The 21,806-nt window shown below is 34.6% G+C and overlaps 1 protein-coding gene and 1 pseudogene across 2 annotated transcripts; one reads left to right on the forward strand and one right to left on the reverse strand.

Moving 5' to 3' along the window:
* Nucleotides 1-10,836: 10,836 nt before the first annotated feature.
* Nucleotides 10,837-13,519, forward strand: LOC143542671 (trifunctional UDP-glucose 4,6-dehydratase/UDP-4-keto-6-deoxy-D-glucose 3,5-epimerase/UDP-4-keto-L-rhamnose-reductase RHM1-like; annotated as a pseudogene). Its single transcript, XR_013136935.1, has 2 exons — nt 10,837-12,446; nt 12,833-13,519. The product of XR_013136935.1 is annotated as a trifunctional UDP-glucose 4,6-dehydratase/UDP-4-keto-6-deoxy-D-glucose 3,5-epimerase/UDP-4-keto-L-rhamnose-reductase RHM1-like (transcript).
* A 1,519-nt stretch (nt 13,520-15,038) lies between these two features.
* On the reverse strand, nt 15,039-21,585 carry LOC143542672 (alpha,alpha-trehalose-phosphate synthase [UDP-forming] 1-like). Its single transcript, XM_077035212.1, has 17 exons — nt 21,101-21,585; nt 20,917-21,014; nt 20,204-20,592; nt 20,008-20,122; nt 19,825-19,926; nt 19,603-19,753; nt 19,431-19,519; nt 19,278-19,326; nt 19,069-19,169; nt 17,970-18,157; nt 17,775-17,892; nt 17,491-17,670; nt 17,271-17,393; nt 16,712-16,799; nt 16,471-16,601; nt 15,471-15,569; nt 15,039-15,401 (listed from the first exon to the last, which is right to left on the reverse strand). The coding sequence occupies exons 1-17, from the start codon at nt 21,441-21,443 to the stop codon at nt 15,039-15,041; spliced, it is 2,727 nt and encodes a 908-aa protein (XP_076891327.1). The 5' UTR covers nt 21,444-21,585.
* Between the last annotated feature and the right edge of the window lie 221 nt (nt 21,586-21,806).

Below are 21,806 nucleotides of genomic sequence, written 5' to 3' on the forward strand. Positions count from 1 at the left end.
GCCCCTTGGACCCTGCTAGGGGCTGCCGCCCCTAGACCCCGCTGCCAGGGGCGCTGCCCCCGGACCCCCGTTCGTTGTGGGTCATATAAAGATAGAAATACATTATGAGAAGTGATAGTTAATTGATACGTATACTTGTTATACAGTCAGCCGTGCACAACTGAAGAAAGGAATTACGATTAACGGTGAACGTAACCGTGTTCAGGTGAGTTTCTAGCCCCATTCCTTGTTATGTTTTCAGGGCTGTGTGCATACTTGATGTGTTGTTAATACATTTATCCTAAGTGATAAGTGTATACCCTATGTGATATATGTGTTTTGTAAGAATGATTGCTTGATGGTACGTGAACGATCTTCGGATATTGCACGTACTGTCAGGTTGTAATGCTATGTATAAGGTAAGTATAATATGAATGCTTATGCGTATGAACGTGATAGAGATAATAAAAGAAGGAAATAATGATGTATGGTTGTATGGTTACGAAAAGGGTACCGAGCCCTAATAATACTCGAGGTATGATGTATGGTTGTATGGTTACGAAAAGGGTACCGAGCCCTAAAAATACTCGGGGTATAATGTATGGTAACGAAGAGGGAATCGAACCCTACTAATATTCGAAAACTAGGGACTAGACCCTTATAATATCTGTGATGTTAGGGACCAGACCCTTATAATATCTGTGATGTTAGGGAATCGAACCCTTCTAATATTCGAAACTAGAGACCAGACCCTTATAATATCTGTGATGGGTAGGGACCAGACCCTTATAATATCTGTGATGTTAGGGAATCGAACCCTTCTAATATCCGAAAACTAGGGACCAGACCCTTATAATATCTGTGAGGTTATAGGGCGAAAGGCTCTTTAAAACGTATGATTATGTATGTAAAGAAAGTATGAAGGTAAAAATGAAAGTAAAAGCACTTAAGTGTGTATGAAAGAAAGTTAGGAGGTTAAGTATGAAATGTAAAGAATGTATTGTATGATTTTGTGATTAACTAGAACTCACTCAGCGTAGCTGACTTTTAGTATGCACGCAGGTGAGTAGGATGAGACAGCTGGCTTGAGCGGGGACACATGGCAGAAGAATAAGAGCCTGGCATCTGAAGACTTACGATGTTTTAATTTTAATGTTTTAATGTGAAAGACAAAGGATGTTTTGAGACAAGTTATGAAATATTGTAATGTTTTATGAAAGTTTTATATTCCGCATAAATGTTTTAATTAACTCTGATATTTAGAACTGTGTTTATGAGTAAATCCAACACGAAAGTAGGGTTACCGGTAACGGGGCCTTACAGTGCTTTATCTTTTTTATAGACATTTTTTAGGGGTCTTTAGTAAAACTAACCGTGGAGACCTATTTTCCCTTATTATTGTCCAGTTAGATTATCTTTAGAACCCGGTTTCTATGTTCGTTGTCACCCGAGCGTCGTTGATACTCGTTAAGATTCCTTACCTAGGTGGTTCCTCTTCATCATATTTGAGAGCTCCGTTAGTGTCGTTAAGTTTTCCCGTTAGCTCCGTTAAGTTAAGTAAGTTAGTTAAATTAGTTTAAATTAATTAAAACAAAATAAAAAAATAATAATAATTAATTAAATATTGTTTTAGGGCAGGACTTAGTTAGGGTTTAGTATCCGAGCCACCTCTAGTGTCCTTGAGTTCGATACCCGGACTTCCTTTCTCTTTGCTACACTCGACCGGTACACTTGCCGATTGTGTGAACTAGGTTAGGTTGTTTGGTTTTTAAAGCTTAGTTGCGAATCGTTTTACTAGTTATATATATTTTCGCACATTAGAAGCATACAAATATTGCAATGAAATTGATGTGCATCCAGACCAATTGTTGAGGAAATCAGGAAATTTGACAAGAAATTTGACAACAACAGAGTTGTAACCAATATATAAAGATGTCAAACTACATAGATTATCAAAAGATTTGCCATCTAACATGTTTTTAGAGAACCTAAGAGTACGAAGCTTATTGCTAGTTAATGGCAACAACCAATGGTACATGGATGAGTTGAGATTGTTATCGACGAGATCAAGGGTAACAATAGATGAAGAAGAAGAGTTGACAAATAATGAAGAATATGGATGCATAACCTGGGAGAGGTCACATCCCCACAAACTTAAATATGATAGTTTTTTTATACTTAGAATTACATTTACCCACTTATTTGCTTTGGCGAGAGAAGTACCACCTATATCGAGTTCGTTCAAGCTAGACATATGGGATAACCAATCTATGGTTTTAATTGTACAACTTCTGAGCTCTCCAAGTGAAAGTTCTTGTAAGTTTGTGAGGTTTCCAAGTTCTGGGGGAATGCAAGTTCCGTCTAAATGATAGTTGTCAGAAAGGTCAAGATGTGTTAATTTGGTCAATGAGCCAATAGACGTGGGAATGCTTCCACAAAAAGAGTTACCACCGAGTATCATTGACTGAATTGAAGTATCCTTGAATTAAGATGCAGAAATTTATGGCAAATCTTATTTTCCATTATGTTATATCAAATTGTGAAGTAGACGAGCCTCACATTTGATATTTATAGTCAGCCTGACAAATTGTCTGGTCAATTCCAAACTCTATATATGTATATATTAAAAATACAAAAAAGGAAAAAAAAATTGAAGCTCAAAGTTCAAACATATTCGGTTTTTATTGACACCATGGTCAAGTTGGTTAAAACAGTTTTCGAGTGGAAAAGGATCGTTTGGTTTGAACTTTGAAGCCAATTTTAATCGGTTGGTTTTTTTTCTTGTTCCTAACTGGTTCAACAAAGAAGTTTTCAAGCCAATATCAAACTAGCGGTTCGATTTAGAACCTGCACTGGTTTGACCAGACATGTTTCATGATCGGTTGCAATTCGGGTCAAAAACCAGTTCTGATTCACAATCAGTTTATACGTACATTCACCTCTAAAATGATAACTTTTCTCAAATTTTCACCCTTTCAGATATGAACTTCTCATGTATATATCTTTCTTTATATTGATGTTTTTAAAATTCTAGAAAATTATTTATGAACATGGATTGTTTGATTATCTCTAAACTCCAAATTTTCATACCTAAATTCTAGAAAATTATCTCCAAACTGCCTTAAATACCTTTCTTTTACCGTTGACGAAACCCTTATTCTTATTCACACGTTAGAATTTAGTCACAAGGCCAACGATCTTCGGTTTCACGGATCACAGCGGTCTTCCCATAGCAACAGTTTTTGTTAAATTTGATGTTAATATTTGACTGTGCATAATCATTTTTCATTATGTTGTGTAGTAAATCAATTACTACATCTTTTTTTGGAGCGAAGGTAAACAGTAACAGTTAACATTTTAAACATTTGACTTTTAAATATGACAACCAAGGGACCAAACAAATTGACTGTCCCCATTTTCAAATTAGACTTTATTAGATTTTTCCTACTTTCCTAAAAATATGTGATAGCGGTCTATAGAATCCACTCCATTCATTTGAATAATAATTGGCTATTACTTGATAGTTGATATAGACAACCTATATGATAAATATAATTCTAAAAATGATATTAAATTTGTCTATTAACTCAATAATAAGAACATAAACATGAAATATGACTGTGAGCCAAAATTAGGCAACTGGTTTAAAACTTAGATGCAAATTTAAACGTAATCTGTAATATAATAATTAAAATCTCTTGACTAATAATTGAAGTTGGTTTTCTAGTGGAAAAGGATCCGTTCGGTTTGAAGCTGATTTTAACTGGTTCTCTAAGTTTTAACATGTGTCAAACCGGTTTCAATGGAGGAGTTCTCAAACCGATATCAAAAAGATGTCGCAAGGCCCATGGATAAAATGTAAGATTTAGAACAGGCCCAACGTTTGCTGCCTTGGCCCACTTGGCCCTCACTCGCATTTATGTGGCTTCTGCGAATTTCCAAGAGGACTAACTAAATGTTGAATAAATTATATTATTAGTATACTTATTAGTATATTGTTTGTTGGCACCGGGTCCGTGCAGGCAGATTGCTAGTGTTGACAGAGTTTGGGCGTGAATCTGTGAATTGCTTTTAAAAGTTGTGCCCGGAACAGAAAGAACACGATGTTTTGGATTGAGTGGTGGAATGGTGAAGAGATGTTTTCCACTCGGTTCCCGTTACTGTTTCAGTTCGAAAAAGATAAGTCATGCACGGTGGCGAGTAGATTGGTTATGTATGATGGTGAGATTTGAGGTACATGGAATTGGAGCACACCACCCATGTCACCACAGAGCTTGGAGAATTCCAGGAACACCTTTTGATTTGCCAACATGTTCGATTAAGAGCATGTTTGGGATTGAGTTTAAAAGCAACTTATTGACTTATTAGTTTTGTCAAAAAGCGAATAAGCTAAAAAAATTATTTGGCAAAAAAGTCCCTCTTATTTTAGGCTTTTTAGCTTTATGAAAAAGTTGTTTTCAAAAAGCCATAAATCTTGAATTTTTAAAATGGCTTTTTAAAAAAGCCAATAAGCGATTTTCAAACTCAATCCCAGGCATGCACTAAATCCTAATGTTGATCAGGACCGGCCCTAGGGTGGGGCTGGGTGGTCGACGGCCCCACGCCTGACACCCTAGTAGGCCCGAATTTTTTTTTTAAATTATATGTATTTTTATGAAAAACTATATAGATATTTAATGTTTAAACTCAATAACATAACAACTAGTTTTGTCTAGTGGGAAAAGAGTATGACTCTCAACAAAAAAAAAAGGTTGAGGTATCTAATCTCATTTAAAACATGTTTACATAACCAAAATCATAACCTCATTTAAAATTTAGAATGTTTAAACCCAACAAAATACCCATTTAACATAAGGCTCAAAAAGATTTTTATCATTGACCAAAAACCTTTTTTTTTCACTTTTCGGAGCCAGCCCTGATGTTTGATAGATGGAGTTGGCTACTTGATAAATAAATTCCTTCTCGGTTAAAAGTATGAATAAGAAGTTGGCTATGAAGAATGGTTCTGTAGTGGAATATAAAATTAAATGGAATAAGGGGGTGTAAGAAAAGGTTGATATTTTCGCTTGGTGAGTGGAAATGGAAAGGATACCTTCCCTTGCGGCGTTAGTTAGACGATACGTAAACATGTCGCCGGTTCTGTGCCAATTTGTGGAGAGTTGGAATAGTCAGCGGAACTTATTTTTGTGTCATGCAGTTTTGCTCAAGTGACGTGATAATTGGTATCTCAATGGTGTAAAGCTCCACCATTCTTCTTTGCTTTTTGTTTCTGTGATGTATAAATTCTCTAGATTCCCAAAGAGATAGCTAAAGTGTTGCATGCTATTTGCCTAACCACAATTTGGAGCGATTGGGAAGTAAGGAACGAAGTGGTTTTTAATGGGAAATCAGCGCAACTTAATAACGTAGTGGAAATTATTAAGTAGTCGTTGAGTTTTTTTGGTTGCAAAGTAGGCTGAAATCAGAGACTATAACAGGGCATAGATGAAAGAAGTTTAATGTGTGGTTTGTTATAGTTTCTTCTTATTTGTTGTGTTTGTTTTCCAACTGTTTTTAGCTGTGGTGTTTGTACTTGCGGGTCGGATGGCAAATTGCTATTCCGGTTTGGTGGTTTAATATTTGTTGGTCGTTAAAAAAAAGTATATTGCTAAATTGTTTTTTATTGAATTTTAATTAAGAAATGTGGCCTAGTAGTATGAGGCTTGGGCTCTCTCGTAGAGACTCAATTTTGATCGCCACTTGTGTCACTTTTTATGGATTATGATAATGAAGGATTTAAGTTAGGCCGTGTGCAAGGTTGTCAGTTTGAATACCGAGCCCACTCGGGTTTTCGTCACACCGCATGTTATGCCAGAGATTTCTGCTCTTATGGCGACACAACGACTATTAAGTGACAGCCAACAATATGGTTTCCCGTGGGAACACCCAAGCCAAACTCTAAAGCCAGTGTGGACCTGGTTAAGACAACATAGTCTGGCAAGGGTGGGGTCAACGGGACTCTCCAAATTTGGAGAGTGCGGCAGCAAACACAATAAAATCATCGTTCTAAAAAAAATAAGAAGGAAGCTATCAAAATATGAATGACGTTTTCATTTTGATGGATGATAAGGTGATTAAAGTGTATAACAGGAAGTCAATGGTTCGATAAATGTTGCATTTGGTTGTTAAAAAAATCAAAATATGAACTTTTAATGACATTATATTCTTTTATTGCTACTTTTATTACATTGGATTTATTATGCCAACTCAAACTGAGGTGACCCGAAATAAAAAAATAACATCATATGTGACACAGGTGAAAGTGAGGGCCAACATTTTTTCATGCTATGTTTTTTATGTTGCAAGTAATGATCGAGAGGTAGGTTGTTCAACTTATTTAAGTATACATTAATTTAATTTGGTGGGATAGTGGAGACGTGGTAAGATCTACACACACATGAATCATTTGTGCTCATACTCTTGCATGTGATGGACTTAAATACATACATCTTCCTCATTTATTTAGTGCATGTTAAGTTTGAATGTTCTTAAAAGTGGCTAATTTATTAACTTTGAAGGCTCATTAATGTTAAATATTTATTAGTTTTGAGTTTTCTCACGTTTCGTTTTTAGATATTTTACTATTTTCAATATAAATAACATAAAATTCTTAAATTTGAAGACTTTGAAATGGTTCTGAAGCCAATAAAATTCTCTTCGATACATCGTACTTTATAAACACCCTTCTATTTCCTCCTCAACCCATCTTTTAATGCTTTTCCCGTTCACTGACATCCTTCAGCATGAGCGCGCAAACCACGGATGAGAAACGGTGCTGCATATATATCCCAGACATCGATTAAGAACGGACCAATGGTTCATACTTGGCCGATTCTCAGCTTCCCATAGAGCGTGAATTGCATATGAACTAACATGTTTAGACAACTAATATTGGAAGGGATGAGATTGTCAATGAATCTAAGAGATTTGTTGTAGTGCCAAGACATTGAAAGGGATGGAAGTCTGGTTTTCAAGCTTCGGAATTCAAATCTTTTATATTTAAGAGGCTACCTTTTAATGGTTTATAGTCTCTTAACGTTTAAGAGATAACCTTATGTCTGAATGGTTAAGAGCTACCTATTAATCATTCAGACTTAAGACTACATCTAAACCGTTAAAAAGTTATGAATTATTAAAAGATAGCCTCTTAATGGTCATTAAGATGCTAGCAGACATCCCCTTAATATAACTTTAACTTAAACATTCAAAACTCAACAAAACTTTAGTCTAAACATTCAAATCCTTTATATTTGTCTTTTTATTCCCTTTTTTTACGATCCTCATCTTTATTTATCTTTTTATTTTATAATCTTCATCAAACTCCATCATAGGCTCATCTTTTGTTCTTTTTTCTCTTCAAAAACAACTTCTATTTATTTTCAGCTTGCTCATCTTTAGTATCATCGTCTTTATCATGCTCATTATCAGTCCAACTTCTTTGGTGTAACTAGTTCTTTAGTATTAAGTTTCTCTGTAAAAACTTAGTTTTTGTTTTTTCTGTACGAACTATTTTTTCTTTTATTTTCTTTAGCATTTTCCGGTTTTTCTGTACGAACTATTTTTTTTTTTTGTTTTCGTAGTGGGGCAGCTTGTTGCCCGTTTGCCTTCTATTTCGATGTAATCTAAACATTTAATACTTTGTATGTGAAATCTAAAAAAAAATCTCTTCAACAATTTTCAACTAATAAATCTTTACAATCATCTACTTGAGATGATACAATAATTATTTTCCATCATTTTAACATATTTTTAGCTTTACTTAGTGAATTAAGACAATATTGTTGGGATCTTACAGCAAGAACCAGAACCTTATATGCATAAAAATATGCATCACATTCAACTTAAAAAATTAGTATAATGTAAAAAATAATGGGTGTATACGATATTAAATTTAGCAAAATTAATTACTGCATATATATTAAATAATTTACTGTCTAATATGAATAACATAAATTAGTTAGTTTAGGAAATAAATTCATCACTTGGGTCCTAGTGTTAAGAGGCTTGAGTCTTTTAGTGAAGACTCAACTCACCCAAGTTCGATCCCCACTTGTTACTTTCGGTGGATTAAGACAATGAATGATTTGAGCTAAGTCTTGTATAAGGTTGTTAGTTTGAATCTCAAACTCACTTGGGTTTTTGCCCCACCATTTGTTACGCCAAAGAGTTCTTCTCTTGTAGTGTCACAACAACTGTCAAGTGACAGCCGACAGACAGTATGTTTCCCGGCATAGTGTCCAAGCCAAACTCTAATTAAATTAGTTTAGGGAAGCGTTGTGGGCTAAAAACAAAAAAGCCATCGTTCCAAAAAAAGTAATTAGAAAATAAGGAATTGATTAATATATAATTATTAAATTTATAACTAACTGCTATTAATAGTAGAGAATTAAAATGATATATCTATAATATATATAAACGAAAACCCAAAAATCTTATGTGTCGCGATGTGGTCGCTCCCCTTTTTTATGAAAGCCACCAGATTTCGTAATTTTTAAATGGAGGCCTCTCATTGATTTAATCCAAATTTATGTGTATTGGTCTTATCAAAACCAGATAGTTTTTTAACGGGTTATAACATCTCATTAAATTAAAAAATAATCTTACCAATTATTTGATATGAAAATCCTACAAAATAGGAATATACTAAAATTTAATATCCAATTTAAAATGAAAAAGATATTATTTATAATTAATAAACAATTTTATAGTAAAAAACATAAGCGGGTCATGGGTCACCAAATCCAGATATCTTTTAAACGGGTTATAACATATCATTTATTTATGAAACCCTTTCATCATCAAATCCTAAGTATATTATTAACCTTCTTACAATAAAGAAAATTAAAATCCAAAAAATAAATATTAAAAAACGAAAAATGTAAAACAACCATTCTCTCAAGTCATCAGATTACTTTATTTGTAAATGAAGGCTTCTCACGAATTTGACCTGAATTCACGGGTAAAGGTCTCACCAAACCTAGATAGCTTTTAAACGGGTTATAACATCTCATTATATTAAAAAATAATCTCATCAAATATTTGATATGAAAATCCTATAAAATAGGAATATACTAAAAATTAATATCCTATTTTATTTAAAAAAATATATTATTTAAAATTAAGAAACAATTTTATAATAAAAAAAAATAAACGGGTATCACCAAATCTAGATAGCTTTTAAATCGGATTATAACATATCATTTATTTGTGAAACCATTTCATCATCAAAACTCAAGTATATTAATTATTAAATTTTTTACAATAAATAAAATTCAAATTCAAATATACATATATAAATATTAATAACGAATAATGTAAAACAACCCCCGTAATACGGGGGATAAAATCTAGTGATATATAAAGATTGACAAATAATTAGTATTAATGAATTACCATATCTAATTGATTGAATTATAATCAAATAATTTACATGTGAGTAACAAGTAGCAAAATATACAAGTTTTTATCAAAGAATATAGATTTTATGTAGACACGTATAAACCCTGTTTTAAAATGTTATACAACCCGTATAATACATGATCACATACAATCGCAGAAATGAACATATTATTGGTTCGGAAATCGGAAATAAATAAAGAAATAAATACTTTGTACAATGATACACAATCATGTATGTATATATATATATATATATACCTGTGTGTATTTGTCGATGAGGGCGTCGGTTACCGTTCCGTGAGTCTCGCGTGATCTCATTCTTCTTCTTCTTCTTCTCTTCATCACCTTTCTGGTGGAGATCTGCTATTCACACCAATCAATCAATCAATCAATCCGGATTATTTAAACATTTATTATTATCATCATGTAAGCTCACATTTATCTACCTTCACAATATTATAATTATACCGAGTCTTGTTCTTCTGTAGTGAACGATTTGCTTAGATCTGGTTTAATGCGTTAATTTGCTGAATCCAACTCACTCGTGTAAAACCTCAATTCCATACGAGTAAATGCGTAATTTGATCTAGATCTGGTTCGTATTTAGGTTTAATGTGTGTATTAGTTAATCGTCATTTCGATCTCGTTAGTTCAACATTTCGTTTTGATGATGATGTTGAATGCTGATCCTGATCTAGTTAGATTATGATTTATAAACCCTATCAGATTTTATCTTATTTTCTAGGGTTAATTTGTGGATTAGTGATCAATTAGATTTGAATTTTTTATAGTCTATTAGTGATCCTGCATTTAGGTGTGTAAACGAGATCAGCTCATTTTGGCTTACAAGAGCTTGAGCTCGGCTCGTTTAAGCTCTTTTTCTAAAGTTGAGCTCAGCTTGTGAATTATGCATTAGTTAATTTTTTTATATATTTTGAGAAAAAACTTAAATTAGTTAATTTTTTTATATATTTTGAGAAAAAACTTAAAAGAGCCTAATCTCAGATTGAGCTCGGGTAGTACCTTAAACGAGCCTAAGCTCAGATCAAGCTCGTGCAGTACCTTAAACGAGCCAAAGCTTGGCTCGAGTCGGCTGTGTGGTGTGAAATTGATACATAGAAGTCCAAAACAGGTCAAACTTAGAAAAATGCAAGGCTCGTTAAGGCTTGACGAGCCTAATCGAGCTTCCCATACAAAGCTTGAGCCCGGGTTCAATAACTAAGCGAGCTTTATTTGAGGCTTGGGCTTGGCTTAAGCTTGAAAAGGCTCGGCTCGTTTTGAGCTTTTTATTGATCTGATCTCGAGGAGCTCGCGAGCTGCTCGGCTCATTTGCACCCCTATCTGCATTCATATAGAACAGTGTCTAGGTTTGGCGATTATGCTTTCAAAAAGGTTTTTTTTTCATGTGAGGTTTTACTTAAATTTTGATTTGTTTACATATGGACAGATCCGGCATGGCTAGTTACACACCAAAGAACATCCTGATCACAGGGGCCGCTGGCTTCATTGCCTCTCATGTTGCTAACCGGTTAATCAGAAACTATCCTGATTACAAGATTGTTGTGCTTGACAAGCTTGATTACTGTTCAAATCTCAAGAACCTCAACCCTTCCAGATCATCTCCCAATTTCAAGTTTGTGAAGGGTGACATTGGTAGTGCTGATTTAGTCAACTATCTTCTGATCACCGAGTCTATTGACACCATAATGCATTTTGCTGCACAGACTCATGTTGACAACCCATTTGGCAACAGCTTTGAGTTCACAAAGAACAATATTTATGGCACTCATGTGCTTCTAGAAGCCTGCAAAGTCACGGGCCAGATCAGAAGGTTTATTCATGTGAGCACAGATGAGTTGTATGGTGAAACAGACGAGGATGCTGTTGTTGGTAACCATGAAGCTTAACAGCTTCTTCCTACAAACCCATATTCAGCTACAAAAGCCGGTGCAGAAATGCTTGTTATGGCTTATGCCAGGTCATATGGGCTGCCTGTAATCACCACAAGAGGAAACAACGTTTATGGCCCGAACCAGTTTCCTGAAAAACTTATCCCTAAGTTCATTCTGTTAGCCATGAGAGGTCAGCCGCTTCCGATTCATGGTGATGGTTCTAATGTAAGGAGTTATCTTTATTGTGAAGATGTTGCTGAAGCTTTTGAAGTGATTCTTCACAAAGGTGAAGTTGGTCATGTTTACAACATCGGGACCAAAAGAGAAAGAAGAGTTATTGATGTTGCAAAAGATATGTGCAAGCTGTTTAACATGGATCCTGATTCGAGCATCAAGTTTGTTGAAAACAGACCGTTTAATGATCAAAGATATTTCTTAGATGATGAGAAATTGAAAAGCTTAGGTTGGTCTGAAAGGACAATTTGGGAGGAGGGTTTGAAAAAGACTATTGAATGGTACACGAGTAACCCTGACTGGTGGGGCGATGTGTCGGGTGCACTTCTTCCTCATCCAAGAATGTTAATGATGCCAGGTGGCGTTGATCGGGTCGTTGACGGGCCTGAAAATGCCGAGTTTGATTCGGCTAATTTGGCGATTAATACTTCCCAGATCGGTGTTCAGGTCCCAAGTTCAAAAACTAGCGTAATTTCCAAGAAACCAACTTTGAAATTCTTGATTTATGGGAAAACAGGTTGGATTGGTGGGTTACTTGGGAAATTATGTGAAAAGCAACAAATTCAATATGAGTATGGAAAAGGTCGGTTGGAGGACCGTTCACAGCTTTTGGCTGATATTCAAGCGATTAAACCGACTCATGTTTTCAATGCTGCTGGTGTTACTGGTAGACCGAATGTTGACTGGTGTGAATCGCATAAAACCGAGACCATTCGGACCAATGTTTCAGGCACGCTTACTTTAGCAGATGTTTGTAGAGAACATGGGCTGTTGATGATCAATTTTGCTACTGGATGCATTTTTGAGTATGATGCTAAGCATCCAGAAGGTTCTGGAATTGGGTTTAAGGAAGAAGACAAGCCCAATTTCATCGGGTCGTTTTATTCAAAGACCAAAGCCATGGTAATTAGTGTTTAATGTTTACTTTTTAGTTATTTCATTGTAGTATATAATTCATATATTACAATTAAGGGTGCGAATGAGCCTAGCGGAGCCTAAGCTCGTTTAAGCTTGAACTCGGTTTGTTTAACTTAACAGATCTCGGGCTCAGGTTTATAGAGCTTTATTTCTAAAGCTCGAGCTTGACTCGTTTGTTATTTATTTTTATTAAGTTATTTTATAACTATTTACATGAATATATGTTATTTATTATTTTTGTTATAATGCTATAGACAATCATAATTATTATTATAAGAATTATATATATAAAAAGTTCGTTTGGGCTTGTAAGCAGGCTCGCCCGTTTATGTAATATATATATATATAACCATCTATTCATTTGTTCACAGGTTGAGGAGCTTTTGAAAGAATATGATAATGTTTGCACGCTTCGTGTCCGAATGCCGATATCATCCGATCTTAACAACCCACGCAATTTTATCACTAAAATAGCCCGTTATGATAAGGTCGTGAACATACCAAACAGCATGACTGTTTTGGATGAACTTCTACCGATTTCAATCGAGATGGCTAAACGGAATCTAAGGGGAATCTGGAACTTTACAAATCCCGGGGTTGTGAGTCACAATGAGATTCTTGAAATGTACAAGAAGTACATAAACCCAGAATTCAAGTGGGTGAATTTCACGTTGGAAGAGCAGGCGAAAGTGATCGTGGCCCCACGAAGCAATAACGAGTTGGATGCATCAAAGTTGAAGAACGAGTTCCCGGAGTTGTTGTCGATCAAGGAGTCGTTGATCAAGTATGTGTTCGAACCGAACAAGAAATATTAATAATATTTGATTCTTTTGTTAGACTGAAGGTTCACTTGTGTTTGGTTACTTACTCCTACTGTATGATTCGGATTATACATTTGTAATGTTTACTGATGAGGTTATATTTTAGATTCATCATCATTTGTGTCAACTACATCGAGATTAGTCGAGTATTTTCGTCTTTACTTATGTTAAAAACCGCACGCGGCAGGCTTGTACGATTGGATTTTCTATAAATTTTATTATTTCTTGGTATAAGTTTCTATGTTGTGTGTGAAATATAAATATTGATATTTTCATGTCATGTTAGTAGAGAACTAGTAGCTTCCTCATGTGGTCCTTTTACAGACAATCACATCCTCCTTTAGGGCTGTATGTGTCATGGTTCATGATTTGTGGGTGAATGACCTGACCAGACCAGGGCTTGGTCCCCAATGATCTCAAAATTGGTTAGGGCCAGTTGGACATTTAGGTACACAAAAGTAAGTATTTAGTTGTACTGTTTTGAAATTTAATTTGCTGTACTAATTTAGATGATTATGATAATGAAAATGATAATGACTATAATAAGGTTATTAAAACGATAGAAATTGATAGCCACAACACCAAGTCAGAATAAGTAGATGGTCACTTTGAAAATGCTCGTCATGTCTCCTTTTGATGTAATATGTTTTTGGGTCCGGCTCCTTGCCGGACTTTTCTTTAATGCTACTAAGTTGTTCAAAAAGAATATATTTATTGATAAAAGCTAGTTGCTATATTGAATTTTGAACGTTTATTGCTTATATGAAAATGTGTTTAAAATTTTTTGGTTTATTTAGTTTTCCATTTCTTGATGGTTAAAATACTAAATTATAATAAGATTTAAATAGGTTTGCAGACCAAATTTGTGTTGCCAAACTTGTGAATAACTTCAACTTGCAATTTGGAAAAACTTGGTGCTAAGATATACGTTAATCCATAATATTTTATTGATTGCACTAACATAATGTTTAGTAACTTTTATAAAACTCAACTGCAGTTTAAGCATACAAAGCGTTTTCAAAACCAGTTTTAATTAAGAACCATATAAACTTTGTATGGTTAGATAGAAAAAACAAAAAAGAGTTCACGCATGATACAACTTCCTAGCCCCTTTAAGGCGGATGGTCGTCCACCTTAAAAAAAATTTCTAGTGTTATACGTATGTAAAAATTCCGATAGCGCCCCTTAAAACGGGATTGGATTTTAATAATCCAAACTCTGTCATGTTGGCCGGTGTTGAGCCGAACTTTAAAAAATACCACAAAAGTCCCAATTTTCAAACTATTGACCGACAACAAGCTTTTCCAGTGTTGAGCTAAGCTAATTAATGTTAACTTAAGAACCATCTTTAAAACATGTTATGCCATTATTCTAAGTTTAAAAAAAAAAGGTAATCTAAAGTAGCTTCTAGCACTAAAGAACATGTACTATGATTTCCTAACGTGGGATGAAATTTGGTCACTAAATCTAATATCGACACGAAGCCAAAACAGATGACATCAATCATACACACCTACCACCACCATGAGTCTTTCACATTCATTTTCTTTCTTTTAAAAACATAGCTGGCATTACACATACACGTGGCCCAATTATGATTCAAGCACATGGATCTTAATTCTTAATAACGTTATAATTAACACCATTAAAGCTAACAAAAAGCTTTTATGACATTATAAAAATGTTGTAAAAGTACTAATTCCCACATTAAACCAACCCACTTCATACCAAAACTATTTTTCTACATGTATTCAACTCAAGTAGCTTGAGTAAGATCTCTCAAAAACGAAACGACATCATCCGACAACTGCAAAAGGTACCTCGCGTTCGTGCGCGTGCGCCCTACCGCACACGAGAAATAATTATCCGCTTTCAAATCTAACACATTCCATGACACCTTGTCTGCTGACACGGATGACCTTTTTCCACCATTTTCAAAACCGTTGTTTCTGGTATTGTTAAATGTTCGTTTGTTATCGGGCTTTTGAGATGATTTTGGCCCGCTTTTACCGGGCCTTTTGTCTCCCAGGCCCTTTGCAGCATCATTAAGTTTGGGCCGTGGAATACCCATGCCGTTGTAAGGAAGCTCGGGCTCAAAGAAGGTGTAAATATCTTCGTCCTGAAAATATATAAAATCTTACGTTAAATGAAACATTTTTTTCTAAATTATAATTTTTGGAGTACATACCTTTCCTAGAAAATGACCGATACATAGGACGTAATCGATTGGAGATGAAATGGATTTGCTATGAACTATTTCCCCTAATATACGAACGATTGTGATACCCTGTAAAACATTGTGCAAATATATTATATTTCGGCCAATTTACCTTTGGATGGGCCAGCTTGGGTTACGTTCTATCTTTAACGGATCAAATAGATAAAATCAAAGAATTAACTTCTTCGAAAGGTTTCTGTCATATGATTAATGCAAAAACCTTCTAAATCATTTTATTGAAAATCTTTTTTGTTATTATTGAAATGGTTTAAGTTTTGTGAGCATGTGTGATATAAATTAGTTAATATAATGCAAACCAACATATTTTCTCATTCTTATATGAAAAGGTTACTTAACATAAATTTGGCATATAAAAGTCCTTGCACACGTCAAGAAAACACGAAAAAGTCCCTCAACACTCGTCTAAAGTTCATGTACTTGTGAAAAAAAAATATTTAACATAATGGCTCGTTACCTCTTATTTTTTTCTTTTTAATTTGATGAAGTGAGATCCAACTATTTTGAAAAAAAAAATTATATAATCTTATTTTTACGAACATAAGCGGAAACAAGTTATTATTTTAAATATTTTTTTCACAAGTACATGCATTCTAGACAAGCGTAGAAACTTTGACATAGCAATATCGGGTTAAGATACTGTTTCATGTTTTGTTATATCTGCATGAATCGTAAGCCAAATTATGTTGGGAAACTTTTTTTTGTGAAAAACGAGTAAGTATGACTTTAACCCTTACAAAAAATAAATATTTTTGGACAAATGTGTTGTGGGTAGCAAAAATTTGTTTGTTTGACCCGTTACCCAACCCACCAGCCCCGGCCACTAAGCCACCGTGACCAAAACCTATATTTTGGTCAGTGTGGTATTCATACATTACTAACTAAGAACTACTACTATTATAAGCTATATAAAATCATAATCAAATGATATTTAACAAAGTGAGGCATTAACCTTAGTTACACCAGCCGCTCGAACCTCAACGGATCGGCTACCTTGAACGACATCAACAGATGCATTAGATATTGGGCCCGTCCACAAATGCTGCAGCATGTCTCTGGCTTGAAGCCTCCCAAATTCAACATCTGCATTTGAGTTTTAAACTTTAATGACCCAACAAAAAGCCCAAAAAAACAACATAATAAATTAATAACAAAGGATCATGAAAACTCAAATAAAGAAAGTTGAAAAATACCTGCATACTTGTAATTCCAAACAAGTGATGTCTCACGAAGCTCAAAATGCGATCGAGGTGTTCGTTCAGTAAAGTACTCAAAGACATGCTGTCGTAAAATTACATATTATAACACGGGGTTCATAGTTTTCGTTCTTTGTTTTTTGGGTAACTTGTAGATCGTGTCCTTTAACTATTAAAGTACAAAAAACATCCCTAGAGTTCAGAGGTTGTACATCATTCGTGAACATTTTCTGCTGGTAATTTTAAAATGACTATTTTACCCTGCCCTGTGTAATATTCACAAATTTAAAAAATGGTTTATTAAATAATTAAAAAAATATATAAAATAAAAGTGATAAAATGAATAAAACAAATGGAAAGAAAAAATAAAATAGAAGGGCGAAATGGTCATTTAAAAAAAAACTAACTATAAAGGCTAACCCCTCAACCCCAGTTAGTAGAAAGGATAAAAAGTGCGAGAATATATGAACTTCAGGAACGTTTTTTGTACTTAGCTGAAGTTAAAAGACAATCTGCAAGATAATACATAATATAAATTATTGAATATGAATACAACCTTAACGCTATCAACCCATTCCATATTTTGATGTTCAGGCATAGTTGTCATCCATGTTCCTTTAGTGGACCGCAGAAACATTCCATTTTCAGCCGCCAACCACATGTTAAACTCGCCAAAGTTCTGGGAAATTAATGAACATATACCTTAACATTCTCAAAACAAATTCAACAAAATATTAAAAGTTAAATAGAAGTAGATTAAAATGTAAGATATATACATCATCCAATACAGTTCGGTCACTTCCACTGAGGACTACAACGGTTGTATGTGGATCATTGCAAAGATTATGCAGTGATTCTTTTAGTTCTGGGTGCAATTTAAGATCCATTTCTCGAATCTGATCACCGCCACGCCTATCGGGAGTATCAACTGGCTCAGTTAATGTAGCACTGAATCCCTGCAGTTTTTTAATATTTTGAAACATTAGAAAAATAATCAACACAAGATAACTAAAGGGTTTAATTTGTTTTTTATACGGATGGTTGGATATGGATGTATTACCAGTATAATTAACCGATTACTTGACTGCAGATAACGCTCGATAGCCTCTTCAACTGGCAGTGGTGGTGGAACTTGTCTTATCCTTTGTTGTGCTTCAACTACCGTATCGTTCAGTTCACTGCAACAGTCGACAGTTCATAAAAAGTCAACTCTTACAAAAAGAATGTTGGTGGGTCAAACAGACTCAACATGTACCTTACAAAAGTCTCAGCCCATTCTTGAGCAGTGTGGGTTGTGACATGTAAGAAGTTGTGGCGATGGCGTTTTTCTCTCTCTTCGGCACTCATATTTAAAGCTTGGCCTATTGAAGCTGCAACTTCAGTTATGTTCCATGGATTAACAAGAATAGCCCCTGCACCAAGGGATTGTGCAGCACCCGCAAACTACATATACGCAATAATGTAGGTAAGAACTGTAAGGATCATTATGGCACATGTTTTAAATGCAGGGGTGGAACTTAAATGCATTTGAATATAGATTAGTTACCATTCCTATTTATATGTAAGTTCTTTTGATTCCATTTTTTATATGCATATATGTAGTAAATGTGTGAAGATATATATTAGAGGTGACAATAATAACCCATTCCGCAAAAACTGGGTTGATATGGGCAAAAATTTTTTACGTATGGGTTCGTTTCGGTTAAATCAAATCAGACAACAAGTCAGAATGAACCAACTTAAATTATATAACGGGTCAAAACGAGTCTTCCTATAAAACTTATTAATTTGAAACAGTCTCAAATGGGTTAGCATCACCCACGACTACTGTTTGTCTCCACCAACCAGTCCCCGTCGTCGACACCGCCCCCACTTGCTGTCGGGAAGCCACCAACGGTGTGTAAACCATGGAGACCAGATGTATATATAAATCTTCGTTAACATCACCAAAAATGAATTTAAAGAATTCCAAAAGAAAATCTTTTATAACATAAAATCAGATTTTGAATGTTCATAAAAAAATTTAAACCAAATATTTTGTAACCATCAAAACAAAATTAGAATTTCAACAAGAGTCCATTTGGGTTAGAGCCTGTTTTGACCCAACCAAATTGATGTTTTTCATAAAACGGCTAAATCGATTTTCTTTTAACAGCCTGGTTTGGCCTGAATTCAGTTTGACATGAACATATTCTGAGTCTCTAACCCAAATCCGGCCTAACACACTCATTTTTCCAGTATATTGCATATATATCTTCAACATGATATAGGGAATGCAATATTTTCTTCTTTTTAAACTCTAAGTTTGCACTGCAGGACACTTACAATATATAAGCTAATACAAACAAAGTTACCTCACTTAAAATCAGCACCCCTCTTTTAGCATCTTGGCATGCCACAAACTCATAACTGACAAGATTCATTCCGTCCCTCAAAGATGTGACAATTGCTATATCTGCCAATGCAAAAATCACACATTCACTAAAGTTTATAATCCAAATTCCCAAATTTGGTTATATGAATTATAAAAAAAAATACAATTAAGAGGGCTATGGGTTGGTACCAGTTACAGCATATAGTGCACATAAAGCAAGAAAATCCAATGACCGGTCCTGCATACATAACAGAGTGATGGTAAAATTTGATTAACATTAAGTATAGTGTGTGTAAATACACACACCAAAAACTGAATAAGAGAAAAGGCCAAAAGGCTAACCAGATGATGAATCGGAACAGTTGTAAGTGTCCCGAATCTTCCATTTATTCGGCCTACGATTTCATGGACTTGACTTGTGAGTTTCTGATCTGCAACATTACATTATTGAAAACCATAAGTAAAACAATATTAAAAACTGAAAAGTTGACTGTCTTATAACTTATAAGCTTACATTCAGGAACATCTGTTCTTGTTGGTACTGCAATCTGTAGCAAAACCACTTTATCGCGCCAATATGGATTCTCTTCTAGAAACTTCTCAAACGCAAGTATCTTTTGAGGAATCCCTTTGATCATATCTAACCGATCAACACCTAACATTACCTGTAACACAAACAATCTTGTAACAAATTTACATGTTATAAAAAAGCACATTTTAATAAAAGTGGCATCACCTTTCTCCCAGAAAATCTCTCTCTCAATTCTTTCATATGTTCTTGAACTTGTGGGTTCTCAAGTGCACGAATGAAGCGATCCGAATCTATACCAATTGGAAACTATGCACAAATAAAAACTTATATTAGAAAAATTGATAATAATTATCACTTAAGTATTTAAAAAAATTAATTTAAAATTACCGCAGCAACACGTGTAAGTCTCCCTTGATCCTCTACACCTTCAGGAGTACCTTCAAGTCCAAGTATACGAGTACAAGCACTAACAAAGTGTCTCGCATAATCATACGTGTGAAAACTGAAAAATTCTCAACAAATTAACATATGTCATAATGCATGAAAAACAGTTAACATACGTTATAACATTATATAAACATACCCAACCAAATCAGCAGCAAGAACCGCACGCAAAAGCTCAGAACGAGAAGGCAAAGTCCTATGTATTTCAGAAGATGGAAACGGTGTGTGGAGAAACCAACCGACTTTCATGTTACTGTTGTGATCTTTAAGACATTTTGGAAGGAACATAAGGTGGTAATCATGGCACCAAACAACATCACCTTCCTCATAATGTTCGTTTACCACATCAGCAAACATTTGATTCGCTTTCTTGTATGCTGCAAATTGTGATTGGAAGCTTCTAGTTGTTGCCAACCGGTCTTCTTGTGGAAGACCGAGGTAATGAAAAAGTGGCCACAGTATGTTGTTACAATAACCATTATAATACTGATGCACGACTTCTTCATCAAGAAACACCGGTATACACCTCTATAACAATAATAATAACTATTAACCAATACCCTTATAACAGTAACCAAGTTTCTCAATGTCCCACTAAAGTCAGTCAAGTTCTTTTGTTTTTCTAAAGTCACTCAACTTTCAGTAGGTGTTCCAATTCTATATTTCTATAAATGTTAAAGAAAATTAAAATTAAGTGAGTCAAACGAAACATGTATGAGTCTTGGTTACTATTTACTGATTATTTTTTCTTCAGTTTCACTTCAGTTTTAACAATTATAAAACTTGTTGTCTTCACTATTCACCTCCTACTTCAACTTAGCTGGACAAAAATTGTCACTCAGAAAGCAGTACCTTTTCAGCCAATGCTTTGGTCAGTGCCCGCTGCCCAGGCTCATCGGGCACATTTACACCTGCCCACCCAATCCATTTTGCTTCAACCTCCTTAACACCTATAACGCATTGAAATGAAACACACTGGATTAGTTTTTAGATTAACATTTATAAGTTTAAGAACAGAACAGATTTGAAAACCAACCGAGGAGAGCGCTGACTAGACCGCCAGCACTAACTTCAAGGGACCAACTTTCTTCACCTCTTCTAACAGCAGAAACTGGGAGTCGGTTAGCAACAACCAACAACCGTTGAGTAAAAAGTCCACCGTCCGGTTTTTCCCAACCGTCACGTGCAGCAGATGCGCCCTCTAGATATTGTTCCAACAAATTATCACTAAACTCAGTCCCATCATTACTGTTTAAGTCATTGGAATATGAAGCTCTGCTGTTCTTTCTTAGCTCTCTTTCTCTTAATAGTCTCTCTATTCGACTTGATGGAACCGATGATGAGTTGCCATTGTTGTTATTGTACTTATTTCCAGGCATAACTGTTTTCTAACCAACCTCAAAGCAGTTGTATCTACATTATGATTAAACAAACAAAAATAAAAATATTAAATTCATTAACCCCTAAATTTAGTCATGGAATGAATATAAATTAGATAAACAAAAGGGCATAAAATGAGATAATAAGGAGAATAAATGGGATCCACATAAGAAGAAGAATAATAATAATAATAATAATAATCAGAGTACAACAATGGGTCCATATTATTTCATTTCAGTCCAAGATTCCAGAACCCCACATTTAAAATTCATCCTAATTTAATAATCCCAGTTGATACCCATGAATCTCATTGCATGTAAAGAAACCCTATACAGTGAATACAGATGCAAACTTTAACAAAA

This window comes from Bidens hawaiensis, unplaced genomic scaffold (assembly GCF_021521415.1).
Source record: "Bidens hawaiensis isolate Kalapana, Puna unplaced genomic scaffold, B.hawaiensis_p1.1 tig00012953_1, whole genome shotgun sequence".
Classification (NCBI taxonomy): Eukaryota; Viridiplantae; Streptophyta; class Magnoliopsida; order Asterales; family Asteraceae; genus Bidens; species Bidens hawaiensis.